At 40.8% G+C, this 17,975-nt stretch overlaps 1 protein-coding gene across 2 annotated transcripts in view; it reads left to right on the top strand.

Annotated features, from left to right (window-relative positions):
- The window catches only part of BABAM2 (BRISC and BRCA1 A complex member 2), a 356,468-nt gene that overhangs the window by 180,608 nt on the left and 157,885 nt on the right, over positions 1-17,975 (top strand). For both annotated transcript variants that reach the window (XM_054727885.1, XM_008162284.3), the window contains exon 7: positions 1,306-1,415. In XM_054727885.1, coding sequence (XP_054583860.1) covers positions 1,306-1,415 — 110 coding nt within the window. The remainder of the gene's footprint in view (positions 1-1,305; positions 1,416-17,975) is intronic.

The following is a 17,975-nucleotide window of genomic DNA, read 5'->3' on the forward strand; positions in this document are numbered from 1 at the left end:
GCTAATGCTGAGCAGGATGAGTGTGATGACAGCTTCTCAGAATGCCAGGAAAGAAGGACTGAGGTTAGCTTTAGACAGAAGGAAGGACATCATCTCTAAAGTTCTCAATATTCACACCTAGTGATTCTTAAAGTCTAGGTTGGGACCCTCATAGGATGGCTGCTGAGCCCTCCGGGGAACTATGAACTAATCCAGGTAAGTTCTTATTAGTCACGGTGGGTGAAAGATGTGCACTCTATTAAGTTTTTTTTAAAATTTATATTTGATTTGGAGCCACTACCCACGAAAAATAAATTATTAAGGGTTACTAAGTTTGGTATTCACAAATTAAAATCACATGCTACAATAATTTATTCTAATTCAATATTCAATTCAGAAGTCTGGCAGACACTTGGTGCTTGGCAGTAACTGTAAAGCATACACACAGTTGTAGGTCTCACAGTTTTGATTCAGGACACTTCAGTGTATCATCAGTGTTGGCTTGAGTTGGTTATGATATTTGATTGCTGCCATTCTTGCTTTTTAATAGTAAATTACATTTTAGCTTTATCATTATCAGTTTAATTTATTGTTAGTTATTTGGTTAACCTCTCAGTGTTTCTTAATACATACTTGGATCAACAGTGTTTTTGTCTTATAATACTCTTATAACTAAACTTAAGATATATATGTCATAAGGTTCATATATGAATCATCCATGATCATTTTGATAAAATACATGTGTACTAGTATGTAACCCCCTGCCATTTGCTTATATGGTGGCACACTTCAAAGTGATATGTTTCTTGGCAATTTTTTCTATTTATATAACTTACAACATACTATCAAGGTAGGTATAATAAAATTACTGGGTAATTAAGTTTTGTTGTTGTCTTATGATATAAATCTTATTTTTAACTCATATTCTTTTTATAAAAAGTAAATTAGAAGCCATTTATACATATATAAATTATGAGCCATTGTACATATGGCCAGCAACATATTTATATGTTTACTGTATTTTGTTAACTATATTTTTGTCTAATTCTTTGTTATCATCAGATTTACATTTCCCCTATTGGAATGTGAGAACAAGTAGATAGGTGAGGGTCTTTTTCTCACCATGGTAGGCTTTGGTCAGAAAGTTTGGAAGCCACCACCCTATAGGAGTGGCTAGGTATGTGGCAAAGGATGTACAGAGCTGCTAAATTCAAATCCAGGTAACTCAAGCCTCATAGCCTAAACGACAGTGGACTGTGAGCTCAGCACCAAAAAGATGTTACGAGAGCAGGTGCTGATGACACTGTTTTTCACTTTCTGTTTAAGGATGTAAATGAAGACCCTGGAGAAGATGTGGCCCTCCTTTCTGTCAGTTTTGAGGATACCGAAGCCACTCAGGTGTACCCCAAGCTGTACCTGTCACCCCGAATTGAACAGTAAGTCTCAGTGTCATTAATTTTCTGTAGGCTGGTGCTTCTCCTTGTGAACTAAATGTGTCTGGCTAATTATTTTGCCACTCTTGAACTCTTAAAAGGATTTTTCTTTATTGACTTTTGTTTTCTTAAAATGAATTGGATTAGTTTAGATTGCAGAGTAAATGCAGTAAGTATTTGCCACTGCAGTCTTTGAGTCTTGGTTATGTACATTGTGATGTGAACACTGTACCTTTGCAGAGAGAGATGAGTAGGCAGACAGAATCTGAACTTGTGACTCCTCCCAAATGCTCCCTGGGCCTGCATGGTTACAGCTTAGAGGGGACTGTGGATCATCCCACCCAGTTTCTTATGTATTTGTAAGTATTATAGTTATTTGTAAAAATGTAACTAGTCTCCTGAAAATATTAAGCAAAAGCTTATTCAGAAGTTAGTAAAGGCAGTATTACAGTAAAAGCAGATAGCTTAAAAAATGACATGTTTGAATTATTTTTCTGTGTCTAAATAGCTCTATTTAATTTTACACAACATTCTGGCTACATGGTACAAGTAGTTTGATATCACATTTATTTTAACCCAATAACTTGACTCATCAGTAATGAATTTTACAAGGACTAGCCTCACAGAGTGCTATTGTTGGCTAAAATGTTTAGTAGCTTATTTGACTTCAAAGGAACCTGAAGTTCATTGAAAATAGATTGTAACCAGATTTGCTTGCGAACTTTTGACAGGACAGATTTTTCATCAGCAAAGAGTTTTTACAGACTCTGATTGAAGTGTATAATTAAAATTCTCTGAAAGTCACAGTCAGGGTTGGCTGGTTTCTGTCTGTGATATGTGGTCACCATTCAACATTCATATACAAAGCCATTTTCACTCCCTCTAACCTTAGTTACTCTAGTTCATGAATCGTGGCTATACCATCTTACACACTGTTTATACTCAAATATGGAAGATTATGAGCATTAATAATCTATAGACATGCTCTCTTATTTACATACCTCTGACAGCACCTAGGACAGGAGTTTATAGTAGCAGGCACTCCATAAATATTTTAATTTTTAACCTAAAATACTAACCCATATCAGTAAGAGCACAGAACAGAAGTAATGCCATTTCAGGAAGCGGTCAAAGGGTTTTGGAGGCAGTATGGTGAAGTGGTAACAAGTAAGGTTCTGTAACAAGCACATCTGGCTTAAACCTGGTTCTGCACTTACCAGTTGGCAAAGTATTTAACATCTTTGAAGTTGTTTTCTCATCCGTAAAACAGGGATAATAATACCTGTTTCATAGTGCTGTTTTGAGAATTATATTAAATAGTGTTCATAAAGCATTAATTAATTTCAGGACCTGGCATTATAGCAAGTAGTAGCTATTAATGTTATGATTGATACAGTTCATAGGATAAGAATGAATGAGTGAGTGGTGAGCCCCAGGACAAGTGGAGCAGAATAAGAGAGGATGGGTAAATAAGTGAGCAAGTACTAGTTTCAGAGTAGCCACTTAGTATGTCTATAATGAGTTAAGAAGGTATTTTGGGGATGCGGAAAGAGAGACATTAATGGGACAATCTCAGGAGGTTGGTAAGAAGAATATGTTACTGAAGCTGCAGTCAAGAATTTGCCAGCTCTGAGAAACAATTTTCCCAGCTCCCACAGTATTTTTCTTTGAAGTTATTCTATCTAGTTTGCAAATGGAATAATAAAATATTTCTCCCTCTAAAAATTTAAGATGTGCTGTGAAAAATGATTAATGTAGGGTACATTTTAAAACTTACTTCCTACTTCTAAAATCTAGTTTCCTACATTCTCCTCCACATCCATGTTAGGTTAAGAACTGGCCACCGAGTACCTTTCCAGATCGGTTTCTTCCTTTCCCTCCTGTGGCCTGTCCTGCATCCAGGCTCTCTCCCTTGAAGTTTCCTTACTTCCCCTGTACTCTCTTGCTTCTGTCCTTTTGCTAAAGCCATTACAGCCCCGTAAAATGCCCTTCTCTAAAATGCCCTTGAAGTTACACATTTTCTAAGGCCTTATTTAAATGCCATCTCTACCAACGATTTTCCATGAACACAATTAACTAGTCTAGCCTTTCCCTGAACACTTATAATACTGAATTTGCATCACTGTTATCATCTGCTCCCCATAGATTTAATTAGTCATGTGCATTTTTTTTTCATCTTCTACTAAATTGCAAGCTACTCAAGAGTAAGGAACAAGTCTTTTTGCTCCTTTAGTAGCCTGATTGGCAGTATTCTAGGTCGGTAAGTAATTCTCACAAGAAAATTTGAAAATGCTGCCCTGAGAGCTACTACATTATTCCTGGTTAGTAAAAATTCACACAGTAGAACTGTATTTGTAATACCAAAAACAAAACAAAAACAACAAAACACTACCGGAAGTTGTTACACCCTTAAGTAGAAGTTGTACAAATGAGGTTTTAGAGAAAGGTTAAAATGGAAAGTGGTCAAATTATGGCATGACTTTCTAAGGGCTTACATATTTGCTAGTTATTAATATCTTTGGTTCCCTCTTGCAGAGGTCAGAGTACAGAACAGAAGTAATGCCATTTCAGTAAGGCAAAGGTCATAAGCAAGGTTAAGAACTAAGTGAAGAGGGTTGGTAACTGCCTTTGATACTAAGCTCTCATTTATTTTTTGTGTTTCATACTATCCTGTCAACTCATAGCTATCCAAGCATTGATTTAGACTCAGCCTTGGAGAGTTCCTCCAAGAGGCATAGGAAAGGCATCCCATGTGGACCCTCCCAAAGCTGATGCCAGACGCTTGCCCTAGCTGAGGCTTGCTCTCTTTTTGGCTTCTGCTGTGTCTCTTTCTAAGAAGTCCTAAGCCCTGTGCAGTGGATTGACAGGCAGAGGCCGAAGTGAGACCAATGGCCTGATCCGATATTAGGTAAAAATTGACAAGTGAAGATTTGCATTCTCACCATCTGTTCTCCGTGGGCATGGAAAAAGATATCTTGAGCCTGGGAGATACCCCATTTCAGTCTGGCTAATCTCTGTCCTGGTTTGCCCATGCAGTGGGCAAGGATATTATGCTCATATTAACTAGTCTCAGAAATAGGAAAAGGCTACTTTGGACTTTTGCCTTCACATGTAGGGAAAGGGATCAAATTGTTGTACCCTAAAGATTCCTAGGGACATGGATACCAAAAGTCTCCAAATTAAGACAATCCCCACAAGAAGGAACATCTGTCAGAGACATTGGGCAGGAAAGTCCCCAGTGCGTTATTCTTCTTGAAGCCCTGAAATGCAGTCCCACTTCAGAAGTCTGCTTCCCCGGGTCCTGGATCCTTGTCTGGTATTTCTGGCAGCGCTGGAGCACGTGGCTGCACGCCTTCATGGTGCTTAACGCGTGTTGTTTCCTGGTCTCCCACTGGGCCTGTATGCGGCTTGCAAAGTAAACGCTTCTGAGGACTTCCTGCTCGCACACAGGGACATTCGTGACATACACATGTTCCAGGCTCTAGACATTCATTTTCCAAAGGACCCGAATCTGTCCGTTGAATTAGTTACTATTCATTTAAAAAAAAATCTTTTTATTGATTTCAGAGAAGACGGGAGAGGGAGAGAGAGATAGAAACATCAATGATGAGAGAGAATCATTGATCTGCTGCTTCCTGCACACCCCCTACTGGGGATGAGCCTGCAACCCAGCCATGTGCCCTTGACTGGAATCGAACTCGGGACCCTTCAGGCTGCAGGCCAATGCTCTATCCACTGAGCCAAACCGGCTAGGGCTGTTCATTTTCCTAAAAAACAGTGAGGTATGGAAACAACACGTAGTGGTCAATTATGCAAAACTGACATTGGTTGAATATTAGAGGAGGGGGAGAATCTAGGTCCCAAACCAGTTGCCTTTTTCTTCTGGGCAGAAAAGCTGGAATTGTGAGGTTACGTCATCAGAGCTGGTACTAAGCACACCCTCCTCCCCAGACTGTTGGCAGCCCCAACAGGGACACCAGAGGTTAGTTGGGCTGCAAGGCTCTCTTCCCCGGATGGTGTAGGCCTTTTCTTGGCGTGAGCCGGGCTGTGGGAGTGGCTTGAAACAAAGCAGCTCCGCACTCCCTGTGCTGCTCCCACTCGGTGCATAAAGAGGACTTTAGCCCCTGAGGCAGGCCAGGTGGCGTCTTTCACAAGAACAGCATTTGTCTTTAGAACTTTCTGTGAAGTTACAGTCCTCCTTGGAAATAAGCACTCCAGTCTTCCCGGCCCACAAACACGCACCATGAGCGAGGCCCATGGGCCTGCAAATCTGTGCACTCATCCTTTCGGGCAACAAAAACACAGCACCAACCAGAGTGAGAAAAGGCCTTTGCTGGGTACTTCAGAGGGCAGCATGATGCATGAGGCGTGCTGTGCCCTTGCCTTGCTGATGGTGGAGTGAGGGAATATGAACAGTATGGCAAGTCCCAGCTTGTGTTTTAGTAGAAAAGGCACAGTGAGACTTGGCATCGGAAGCCCTCTGTTCCTCCCCTTATTGACTGGCAGTCTCACTCAGATACTTAACCTTTTTGAGCCTCTTCTGTAAAGGGGGCTAAATCTTAAATGCCAGTATCCTCTATGCCAAGGGGGAGTCCTCACTGCCCCTCTGTGGTGTTAGGCACATGGGCGATACTCAGTTAGTACAACAGGAATTACATAACTGCCTGAGAAAAGAGTCGCTAAGGACTCTAAGGTTCAAGGGAGGAGGAGATCATTTTCCATTTGGTTGGTTGAGAGGGGACTTCGGAAGAACTTGGAAAGTCTGGCTCTTCCAATGTAATGTGACTTTTCTAGAGATTGAGCATGCACTACTGTAACCACAATAAAAATGCATTTGTTTAGTTCTTTAAAATGTCCAATCTGCCTTTCACTTTACTGCCTCATCTGATCCTCATAGTATTCCTAGCACGTGTTTCATAGTACATCTTTTTTTCCTCTATACCAGGTGTACCAGTTAATAATGTGGATTTTGTAATCAAAGAAAACACTATAATTTCAAGACAAACATCGAAAGTGCTTTATTCAAAATAATATCCATCGCTAGCTACACATTTCCCCCATCTTTCAGGTAATTGGTGGATACCGTCCCAATAGAACTTTTCTTGTTTTGAGGCAAACCATTCAGACACCCAATTTTCCACTTCTTCGTACGTTTTGAAGTGCTGCTCAGAAAGTGGGTATGACATCGATCAGAACAAGTGGTAATCTGAAGGAGCAAGGTCTGGTGAATATAGCGGATGGGTTAATACTTCCCAGGCAAGACCTTTTAACATGTCTTTAACTGGTTTTGAAGTGTGTGATGGTGTATCATCATCAAGCAAAATTACTTTGCTGTGTCTTCTGGCCCATTCTGGTGGTTTTACCATCAAAGCATGGTTCAAATTGATTATTTGTTGTTGGTAACGATCAGTATTAACAGTTTCACCTGGTTTTAGAAGCTCATAATACACCACACCTTCCTGATCCCACCAAACTCAGAGCATTGTCTTCTTTCTGAAGCAATTTGGCCTTGCAGTCGATGTTGATGGTTGACCTGGATCAACCTATGATTTTGTGCATTTGAGATTCTGAAACTAAATCCACTTTTCATCGCCAGTCACAATTTAATGGAAAAAAGACTTTCGTTCATGCCATTGAAGCAACATTTTACTGATGACTTTTTCGTTTTCCATTTGTCTTTCGTTCAATTGATGTGGCACCCATTTTCCTTCCTTTAAAATTTTTCACATTGCTTGTAAACGATTGGAAATTGTTTGCTGAGCAACGTTTAATCTTTCTGCAAGTTGTTTTTGAGTTTGACATGCATCTTCATCCAATAATGCTTGTAATTGTTGGTCTTCAAACTTTTTTGGTTGACCTGGACGTTCTTTGTCTTTCATATAGAAATTGTCACTTTTAAAGTGTTTAAACCAGCATTCACAAGTATCTTGAGATGGAGCATGTTCACCATAAGCTTCCCGAAGTATATGATAACTTTCAGCAGCACTTTCCTTCAAAATAAAGCAATAAATTAAAACTTCCCGCAAATGCTCTTTTTCTGGCACGAAATTTGACATATTTAAGTGTAAAAATATCTATGATGGTAACACCTTCAGAAAATTTGACATATGAAGTTCTGAAACTTGTTGTCAATACAACAAAATAGCATACATATAAAATCGCATATATATTGACATACATGTAACTCCATCTATTAAAAAAATCCGCATTATTAACCGGTATATCTGGTAACCTTGAATTTTTAGACCTTTTCTGGTCTCCTTTGCTGCCTCTACTTCCTTTTCAACCCATTAAGTTATACGAAATTATATTTCCCATGATTTCATCCCTGGAGCCCTTTTGTGGCCTTACTTCTTTGTGGATGACCCCAAGTCCCCATTTGAATTCCGTTTTCCCAGTTTGCAGATCTGCTTTTTTAGCTGCCTGATAGATAGGTCTGTCTGTGTGTTCAGGTGACACTGCAAGTTCACTGTCGGAAGCCTAACTCATCATTTCTCCAGTAAACGAATGTTTCTTCTTCACAGCCTGTTTTTCATGACACTCTCACTTTCCGAGGTGCCCAGGTGCCACATCTCAAAGGCATTAGCCCCCCTGTCCTTTTGTACTAGAAATCCTCTCTCCACAGTACCTCTCATTCTTGTTATTCCCTAGTTCAGTGGCCATGTCTCCTGATGGCCTTTTGTCTCTTGTTCCTAGTTCAGTGTATCCGGCACAGACTGTCACTGTCTTCCGGCAGTAGGTCCTGGTCACGTCATGGCCTTTCTTCGCTCAGAGTCATCAGCGCCTCCCATCACTAGCTGAATTGGCGCACATCTCTCAATCCGGCATTCAGAGTATTTTCTGTCACAGTCCTAACCGACCTTTCCACTCCATTCTGGGTTCTGTATGTTTCCTGTTGTTCAGTCACACTGAGGTTTTTTGTGATTTCCTGTGAACACACCTTATGCTTTTTTTCACTTCCATACCTTCTAGAACATTGAATTTATTTCCCTCTCCCATAGGATCTGTCAGAACTCTGTCTGTCCTCTTTGATCTTCTCCGTCCTACCTCCTCCACAGGACCTTTTCTGACCGCTGCCACCTGCCCCCCCAGCAAGACTGACTTTCCCCTCCCGTGTCTGTGTCTCTGTTGTCATATTGTTTCCCTGGGCTCCTTAGGGTGCGCCGCTGTTTCCATCAGCTGAGGGCTGGTGAGCCACAGCCCATCTCTCCCCACGCCAGCCCTGCCCTTGGGCCCTGCCTGAGCTCAGCCACAGCCCCCACTGATTGGACTCCCCAGTGTGGCAGAAAGGTTTGAACCTGCTGGGTCCTGTGTCCGCAAAGGCAGGTGGTCTCCAGAGCCCTTCCTCATTGCTGTGCCTTGTGGCTGGCAGCAGGCTTGTTTCCATATGGACCCCTGGTTGTTGCTGAGAGATGGCTTTATTTCAGAGGTGTGGTTTATCAGCTGAATCCTGGAGGTGGTAAATAGGATCGTGACCTCATATGACCTCTCATCTACTCCTGTTGTGGCCTCTCCAGCCTTCCTTTCCCTCCCTTTATCCCACAGACATGGTCACTTAGAACATTTGGGCAGCCTATAATCCACAAAGGCAGGATAAACTGAAACGTGAGTGAGGAGCCTAGGAAAAGCGTGGGGGAAGCTACCAATGAAAATAGTGCTACTTAGAATGAATGAGATTATAGATATTAAATCCAGATAAAGAGGATAAAATATATTTTTTAAAACAATAAACAAATTCAATATTTTGTGATTTTATTTACATTTAATACAGAATTCAACATCTGAACAGGATGGACAATTTTCATTTTAGATGCCCAAAGATTTTTTAGAATAATTAGAAAAGTTACATAGCTAAACGCAGATAGATTTAAAGAAAAAGATAGTTCTTGCCTTTTTTTTTTTTTAACCTACACCAGTTGTCTCAAGAAATGAGACCCTAGATCTCCTGGAGTGATTTTGTGTTAGAATTTAAGTAATAGAACATCATAGTCAACATGGCTTAATTCAGCCTCACTCATATTTACTTGAGTCTCTGAGATAATCTTATAATAAATATTGTGTCCTGGAGGGTCCCCCCTTTGATAAATATACACTTCTGAGTATGCTGAGACAACCAGCTGTCAGGAGAAGATGTGTATTGGTTTTAGTGGAGCGAGCTGTATTAGCCTCCCGGGACTTGACATGTTCGTTTTACTAGTCTGGGAGCAGCGCCAAAGGGGTTCTTCGTGACTTGGAGTGGAATTCTGAAAAGTAAGTTCAGCAAGTTTTCATTAGTGAGTTTGGCGTTTTGTCTTGCCTGTGCCTCCCAAAAGATTAAGAGCTCAGCCTGCACTTGGAAACATCACAAAAAAGAACCAGAATGGAATTTAGTTGAGGGAGAAAATCAATCAGCCCCCAAATACCATGTTTTTGGAGACATTCTGGTACAGAACTCCCACCTCCCCAGCCGCCTAAGCTAGTGATATGTTGATGTTTTTTATCCTGCTTTCTTTTTAGGCAGAAAATATACATTTAGAAAGACGTATATATGTCTGTGATAACTCACATCTCACCGGTACGTGTTTCTTAAACTTGTTTGAGCCTTCAGCTTTGAGATTTATTTTGTGTCTGTGGGCAGCTCTGTGCCTTGTTTCTCTTAAATGCTACTCTCTTCTCTACAGCGTAATGATTAGCTTAAAAAGGCGTGTTTTCATTTTAGAAGTCAGGCCTAGCACCTTTCTGCTAAACATCTAAGGGATTTGTGCAGTTTTTCTGTAAGGAAGATTTTTTCATGATTTTCAGTGCAACACCGTATCTCAGCAGCCAAGCTGTGAACACTGAGCATTACTGTTTTATGCAGCCAGTATTCATTTATGTTTATCCACAAGTAGGAAAATATTTCTCAATGGAAGGTCTGAAATGAAGAGTGCTAGTTAACAAAAACATTAGGCTCTGTTATAGGTGGGAGCAGAGAAAGTGGAAGAGAAAAAGAAAATGGCCTAGAATGTTCCAGAACTGATGGAAGGTACCAGTCATCAGAAACAGGAAGTACAGTGAATCTCAGACAGGCTAAATAAAAAGCAATTGACACCTAGACACATCATCTGAGACTGCAGAACACCAAAGATTAAGTGTACCCCAAATTGACACATTATGTTTAAAGGAATAGAAATTCGAGACAGACCTCTTTGAAAATGTGATGAGAGACACGTGTTTACCCCAAGAAGAATGTACAGACATAAAAAGTTTACATACAGTTTTGTAACACACCCTCCCCTGCAGCCAGTTCATTAAACCGCATTTAAGGATCCTTGTTCTAGATTTCAGTCCTGCATTTTTAGCCTTCTGTACTATCTCATGCTGGAATAACCACTGAGGCTTCAAATTTAATATCTAGAGTGCAAATTATCATCCAACACTACCCACCTCCTCTTCCCCCAAATCTGCTCTTCTCCAAGGTTCTTTTATTTTATTGATGACTTTATCACCCCAAGGACTGCAGCCATGAAACCTGGGCATCCTATTCAAACACCGGCCAGTTGAATCTGCCTCCAAGGTGTCTCAGATCCGTCTCCTCACCCTTTTCCCTAACCCTGTTCCAAGCCTCCATGTATCTTATTCTTTGCCAGATTAATCTTTGGAAAGCAGAGCTCGATCCATGTTACTCCCTTGCTTAAGCTCTCTAAGTGCCTCTTTATTGGGCAGACGAGAAAAATGCATGTTACACTGACCTGTCTGAGGAGCCTCAGTGCCCACCACACTCACAGCCTCTCTCCCTCCCCAGTATACCGTGTATCCCAGACACCTGAACCACAGCTGGTAGAACCAGGGATAGGTATTTTCTTTATTTTTAGAAGTGTAGCTATATTTGTTTGACATTTCTTGCCCATTTGGAGGTGTTTTGTGGGAGGACTGTAGATAGCTCAGGAGCCATGCTGTGAGATGTTGCACTGTCTTGATTCACTTTCCTACAGGGAGTGCCCGAGATCGTAGATGGGCTCCAAATGGCATTCCAGTGATATTCTGCTGTGTAGCTGGTGAGGCTCTTTCTGTTCTTCCTCTGCGGTTTTTAGAAACCTCTTCTTTGAGATGCCTGAGATACTGTCATCTCTCTGCTGGACCATTGAAATACTTAGCCAGTCTCTGCATCCATTCTCTCCCCACTTCTAGCTAGTTGCCACACTGCAGACAGAGTGGACTTTCTAAAACAAATCTGACCTCCTCGTTGTCTTGCTTCAAAACAAAGTTCATTATCATTCCTCATAAATGATCACCTCTCAGCTTTATCCAACTCGAGCTTTTCCCTGTATCTCCCAGGCATATTTATTATTTTAAACTACTTATATCTAGCTTATTATCAAGTTTTGTCATTTTTTTTCTTCATACCATCTTGAAGTCTGAACTCCTCCAAGTCTTTGTTTCATCCTTTACTATAGATTCAGGTATCTCCCCCTTTAATCCTTTTTGTCAAACACTGGGTAGAAGTGAAGCTAGTGTGTCAAAGGGGGGCATAAATTTATGGAAAAGATGGTTGTCAGCAGTATAAGCAGTTACTCCCAGCTCCTTTCAAGTGTGAGGACCTGTCTTCAATGTCAGAACCTTTTACATGAGGGTGGAAGTGGGGGTTTGACCACAAAAAGGCAGCACAGGGAACTTTTTAGGATGATGCAACTGTTCTGTACCATCTTGACTGTGGTGGTGGCTACACAGCTTCACATACTTTTCAAAACCCTTAGAACTGCACAACACAAAGAGTGTATTTTACTGTGTTAAAAATAAATTTAAAAAACCTTTCACAGACCAAAACAGAAGTGATATGTTTTAACATTTCATGTTAATAATTGATGAGTCAGCCCTAGCCAGTTTGCCTCAGTGGATAGAGCGTTGGCCTCGGACTGAAGGGTCCCGGGTTCATTTCCGGTCAAGGGCACATACCTTGGTTGCAGGTTCCCTGGCCCTGGTCAGGGCTCATTCAGGAGGCAATCAATCGATGTGTCTCTCTCACATTGATGTTTCTCTCTGTCTCTCCCTCTCCCTTCCACTCTCTCTAAAATCAATGGAAAAATATCCTCTGGTAAGGATCAACAAAAAAATAAATAATGAATCAAATGCCTTTTAAATGAATTTATGTTCATTTCAAATATACATATTTGAAAAATGGATAAATATATATTCACTTTTATGTGCTATACATATTTGGATATGTGTATATATACATATCTATACACATTTAGATGTGCACACGTGTGTGTACACATGCATTTACATATTTTATACATGTGATATCACACATTTATTCAGGCTTCAGATGCTTGGTGTCTTATAAATCAGTAAACCCGTTATATCAGGTCTAAGGCCCCATAGTGCCGTGAAGCCAACAGATTGGGAACATTTGCTACAAAGGATGTATAATGAATGACCATTTTCCCAAGAATTCTGTTGTTTATATTTATTGATATTTGCTTAAATAAGAGCACATTTTAACTTTCTTGCTCTCAAAATAGCTAACATAATTACTATGTTAGGAAGCAGTTTGACCTTGTTTTGTCTCATGGTGGAAAGACAGGCCCATGAAGAGCTCGGCCACTCTGCCTCCTCTCTGCCCAACACAAACACGCAGGTTTCTTAACTTAGCTCCTGGGGCGCAGAGAGACTCCAGAGAGAGAGGGACCTGGGGTGTTGAAACTAACACTGCGGAGCTTTCTCCTTGTGCTTGGGCCTTGACCTCCGAGAAGCTCCTGTGCTTCACAGCACACACTTCCTTTTCCAGGCTCCTGGCGTTCAGATGTGCCATTAGTTTTTCATGTTTCTCAATGTGTTTCTGTCTACACAGTGACCTGTGAATTGGTCTGGTACATAAATATAATATCTTTTACTTCCTTTTCAGAGCAGAGTGTGGTTGTGGATAGGCACATACGTCAGTTGGGTTTTAAAAATAAAGTTGTTCTACCTCATCTTCTCCCTAAAAAAGTATATGGTTTGTTATGTCCACAGCATGGTTTGAGAAAGTAATTATTTATCCCAAAGTAATGGCGTGGCTCTTGATTGCAGGTGTTTGGTGTAAGGAGGTCATGACTAAGGCTCTCCATGGGTAAAGTGGAACCCTTCCACTGTTGTGGGAGGAAAGGCCTAACACCAGTGTTGTCAGATTTTACTGTGTGAACTTGCATTAAAGAGCATGCAATTTGATTCTGGTGTGTCTGATTTTGATTCCTATAATACAGGGTTAGCAGTATATTGGAGTTTTTCTATACTTGTTAAAATGTAGAACTCTCTCTTTCACTAGCAGCATTATGAGCTTAATGAATGGAGAAGCCTTTAGTTTAAAAGAAACAAATGATGAGTTAACATAATATTCTAAATAGGACCATAACAGGGAATGAACATCCTGTCGATGAACATTATCTTGTGTAGACAGCTTCAACAACAGGGAGGCCAGTCTAGAAAAAGATTAAAACCCGCTACCTTGCCAGATTTCAGCTAAACCAAACCATTAAGTTGAAGAAGTTATACATGAGTGGAAAATTAATTTCACTTCCCTCCTCCCCCCTTTCAAGCAAGAGCTTTCCCCTCCCACTTCATAATCCCTCCCTGCCTCCCTATTCTATTCCAATCTTTAAAAAGTATGATGTAAGATTGGGTCGTTTTGTGCCAAGTTTTCATCCTGGAACAAATTTTTATAGCCATGTTTCTCTGAGAAAAGGAGGTTATGACCAAAGGGTGATAACACTTTCATGTTCTCCTCTGACCTAGTATGTTTTCCTAACTTCAGCTTTGTCAGAATTTAACATAACCAATCTAATATGTGTATTTAAGCCAAAGAAAATTATCTTGAAAGCTTTTAAGAATTCATCAACTATAATATCATATATGATTCCTTAAAAACAGATAATAGAGTATATTATTATTTTTAAATTTAAAATTTTTCTGTTTATACAATAAAGAAATCCTTCAAAATATTTATTTGTAGATATTATTTGTTTTGGTTATGATTTCCACTCTGTTATGGTTATTCACCAATGACTAACTGTCCATCTACTTTTTACAAACTCTTTCTTAAAAATACAGAGAAACTTATTTGGCCCTGTTTAGTCTCAGTAGTGGAGAATTTAGTGTTAAGAGTCCAAATGGTAGAAATAACTGATTAGTAGGGAAATTACAAAATACTTTGGCATAAACTGTAGCAGTCAAGAATTAGGTGATTTCTGTGTACTCACATGGAAATATTTCTAAGTTGAAGAAAAGGAGCAAATGTAAAATAAATGAGCCCTACCTGATTTGGCTCAGTGAAGAAAGCATCGTCCCATGGACTGAAGGGTCCTGGGTTCAATTCTGGTCAATGGCACACTTTACAAATGCTATTGTATTCAATCTGCACAACAGGAACTACTGACTCTCAGTTACACATGGGGATGTCAAGGCACAGAAGGGTTAACTGCCAAAGGTCAACAATGAGTATGTGGCAGCAATGGGTTTCAAACCCAGATCCATTATCTTCCAAAGCCTTTGCTCTTACATGGAGAGGGACGGTGGGGCGGGGGAGAGGTAGAGGGGGGTGCACAGATCACTGAGAACGGTGCTCTGCTTCAGAGTGTGGTCCTCAGAACATCTGCATCAATGTGAGCTTGGGGTGTGGTTAAAACTGAATTCCTAAGGCCACAGACACATTCTGAATCTAAGGTCTGGGAGTGGGTTCGGGAACCTGTGCTTGAGTTCATATCTCTGTGATTAACACCCTTATTAAATAGATTAAGAACTTTAAAAACATTACTTAGATATTTTTACTTCCTCCCTTTTTATCTTTTGTTTTTAAAGAAGAAAAAAATGGCAAGAAATTTATCAAAATTGATCATTGTTCCCATTAGAAAATTCTTTTGGTAATGTGACACATTTCATTCTCATTTTGTTGTGTGGTACTGTCCTGTGCAATGCAAGGCATTTAGCATCCTTGCTCCCGTCTGCTGTATGAAGAACCCTCAGTAATCGAAACCACTTACTATGTCCCCCTACATTTCCATATGCCACCTGAGGGGGTGCTATCACCCCAGTTGGGGAAGAAAGTAATAACTGCTTTTCCTTTGCGTTCCAGATTACAAACTGAACACCTTGTTAGGTTGTTTGAGAATCTTATTCCTATTCTTTGAAGAGATTTCTAGGAATCCCAGAAGTGCTTTCCTCATATTCTGTGGTTGTCTGGCCTATTTTAGATCAGAATCTTGTGTCTAGGACATGTGGAAACTAACGTGGCTCAGGCTGGCACACTGTAGGTGTGACTCTCCCTTTCGCTGGCCCTTCCTTGATGGCGGTGCCTCTTAAATTGAGCTTCACCGAGATATCTGCTTTGATGCCACAATAAGGTTATCAGGACTGTTTTGTAAGCTTACTAGTTTTTTCAAGTGTGGGCAGCTCCCCACTAATAAGTTACATTTCAAATTGTACGTGTATGTTGATTGTTTGGACTCTGGGATATGTTTTGCCATGGAAACCATTCAGTACATAGTCAAGTTTCCAAGGAAACTGGATGTACTGAAGGATTCCATCAAGTCATAGTGCCTGCCGGATATGTATTACATTTGGAGGGACAGAACCAGGCCTTTTCCTTTTTCTGCAGTGGCTGTTGGTTGTGCAGCCTGCCGTGCTGGGGGATGGCAGGGAGCCAGCAGTGATCCAGCCCTGGCAGATGGGCAGGCTCAGTTCACCCAGCAGAAGTCCATATACCAAGAGACCCCAACGCCCAGGCATCTTCTCTATAGAAAGTATAGGGCAGGGCAAACAACAGCTGAGCTGCTGCTCAGCTCTGGATTGGTATTTGAAACAGCGCTGAGCATCTTGCCCCTCCTGCCCATGAAACCCACCCGACATCCCAGAGCCAGAAAGGGAGCTGGAGTGAGTGCAGAGCAGATTCCAGTGTTCTTGCAATAAAGGATTGTCTCTGGAGTCTGTGTGGACCCTGTGTCACCCAGAGAAAGCCACCCAGCTGAAACTGGATGTGGGGCCTGTCCACGAAAGCTCATTACCCCACGATCTAGGTTCTTGTGTTAAGGAATTGAGAGAACACTAGGCCCAGTGTACTGTTCAGAGACAGGAACGGTAACAGCATTATTGTTGTGTTTTTATAGTCTTACTTGAAATTAGGCAGAGTATAACTTAAATGCTTATTGTGCCTGTTTGTCACGTGACCTATCCCTTGGCATGGTAGCCAGCTGAGCACTGGGTACAGAGTGCTGAGCCATCCTGCAATTGTTCCTTGGAATCTTCTCTTGGTGTCCTCCTGGTTAGGTAGTGTGTTGTTGTGTGTTGTTTTTTTAATTAAATATATTTTTATTGATTTCAGAGAGGAAGGGAGAGGGAGAGAGAGATAGAAACATCAATGATTAGAGATAATCATTGATTGGCTGCCTCCTGTATGCCCCACACTGGGGATCAAGCCTGCAACGTAGGCATATGCCCTGACTGGGAATTGAACTGTGACCTCCAGGTTTTTAGGTTGACGCTCAACCACTGAGCCATGCTGGCCAGGTGTAGGTGATGGTTTCTATCCTCCTGTCTTGTCATCACCCTTCAGGGCTTCATGATTTTATTTATTGCCTGTCTTTGTATGCTGGCTTAGTAACAATAATTTAACTTTGTGTTTATACTAGTGGCCCATTGCACGAATTCGTGCACATTGAAAGGAAATTAATTAGAAGAAATATTTTTATTTTTTTAATATATATTTTATTGATTTTTTACAGAGAGGAAGAGAGAGGGATAGAGAGTTAGAAACATCAATGAGAGAGAAACCTTGATCAGCTGCCTCTTGCACACCCCCTACTGGGGATGTGCCCGCAACCAAGGTACATGCCCTTGACTGGAATCGAACCCGGGACCTTTGAGTCCACAGGCCGACGCTCTATCCACTGAGCCAAACCGGTTTCGGCAGAAGAAATATTTTAATATCACTATTTGCCCTTTCTCAGTAGTAGAAGTGTCAACCAAATTCACGATCGACAATGACAGATCGAAAAACACGTGTGCGATTAGCACCAGCAAGAGCTTTATATATATATTTATATAGATAAACTTGCTTAATTAGACCTGCTTTCTGATGTAGCTTAACTTTTTCCCGCCCAGTGAAGCACCCCAACTTCTCTTTCAGGTAATTGTCAGCAACACAGCAGTAAATATCAACATGAAGCAGATTATTATTGTAGATCATGCAGAGAGAACAAAGGGTAAAATATTTAACTGAAGCAGTGTTTGACTATATTCTAAGCAGTGAGAAAACCTGAAGTCATTTTCAAGGTCCATCATTTCTTACTTTTTTTCAGTCAGGTCAAGTTTCTAATCTTTCTAAATCTCAGTTTTCTGGCTAATGAAAATAGGATTCCACCGAGTCTCCTATGTAACTACTCCAGGACTTCTGTGAGAATCAAATGAGATGAGGCACAGGAAAACACTTCACAGACATTTGGTTAAAGTGTAAAATGTTTCCACTTGGCTATAAAGCAAGTTGTGTTCCTGGGCTGAAGAAACTTTAAGGAGGCTAGTCGCTAGGGAGAGGAAGCCGGACATTGCTATGTGACATCATTACCCTGCACCCAC

Source organism: Eptesicus fuscus, chromosome 16 (assembly GCF_027574615.1).
Source record: "Eptesicus fuscus isolate TK198812 chromosome 16, DD_ASM_mEF_20220401, whole genome shotgun sequence".
Taxonomy (NCBI): Eukaryota; Metazoa; Chordata; class Mammalia; order Chiroptera; family Vespertilionidae; genus Eptesicus; species Eptesicus fuscus.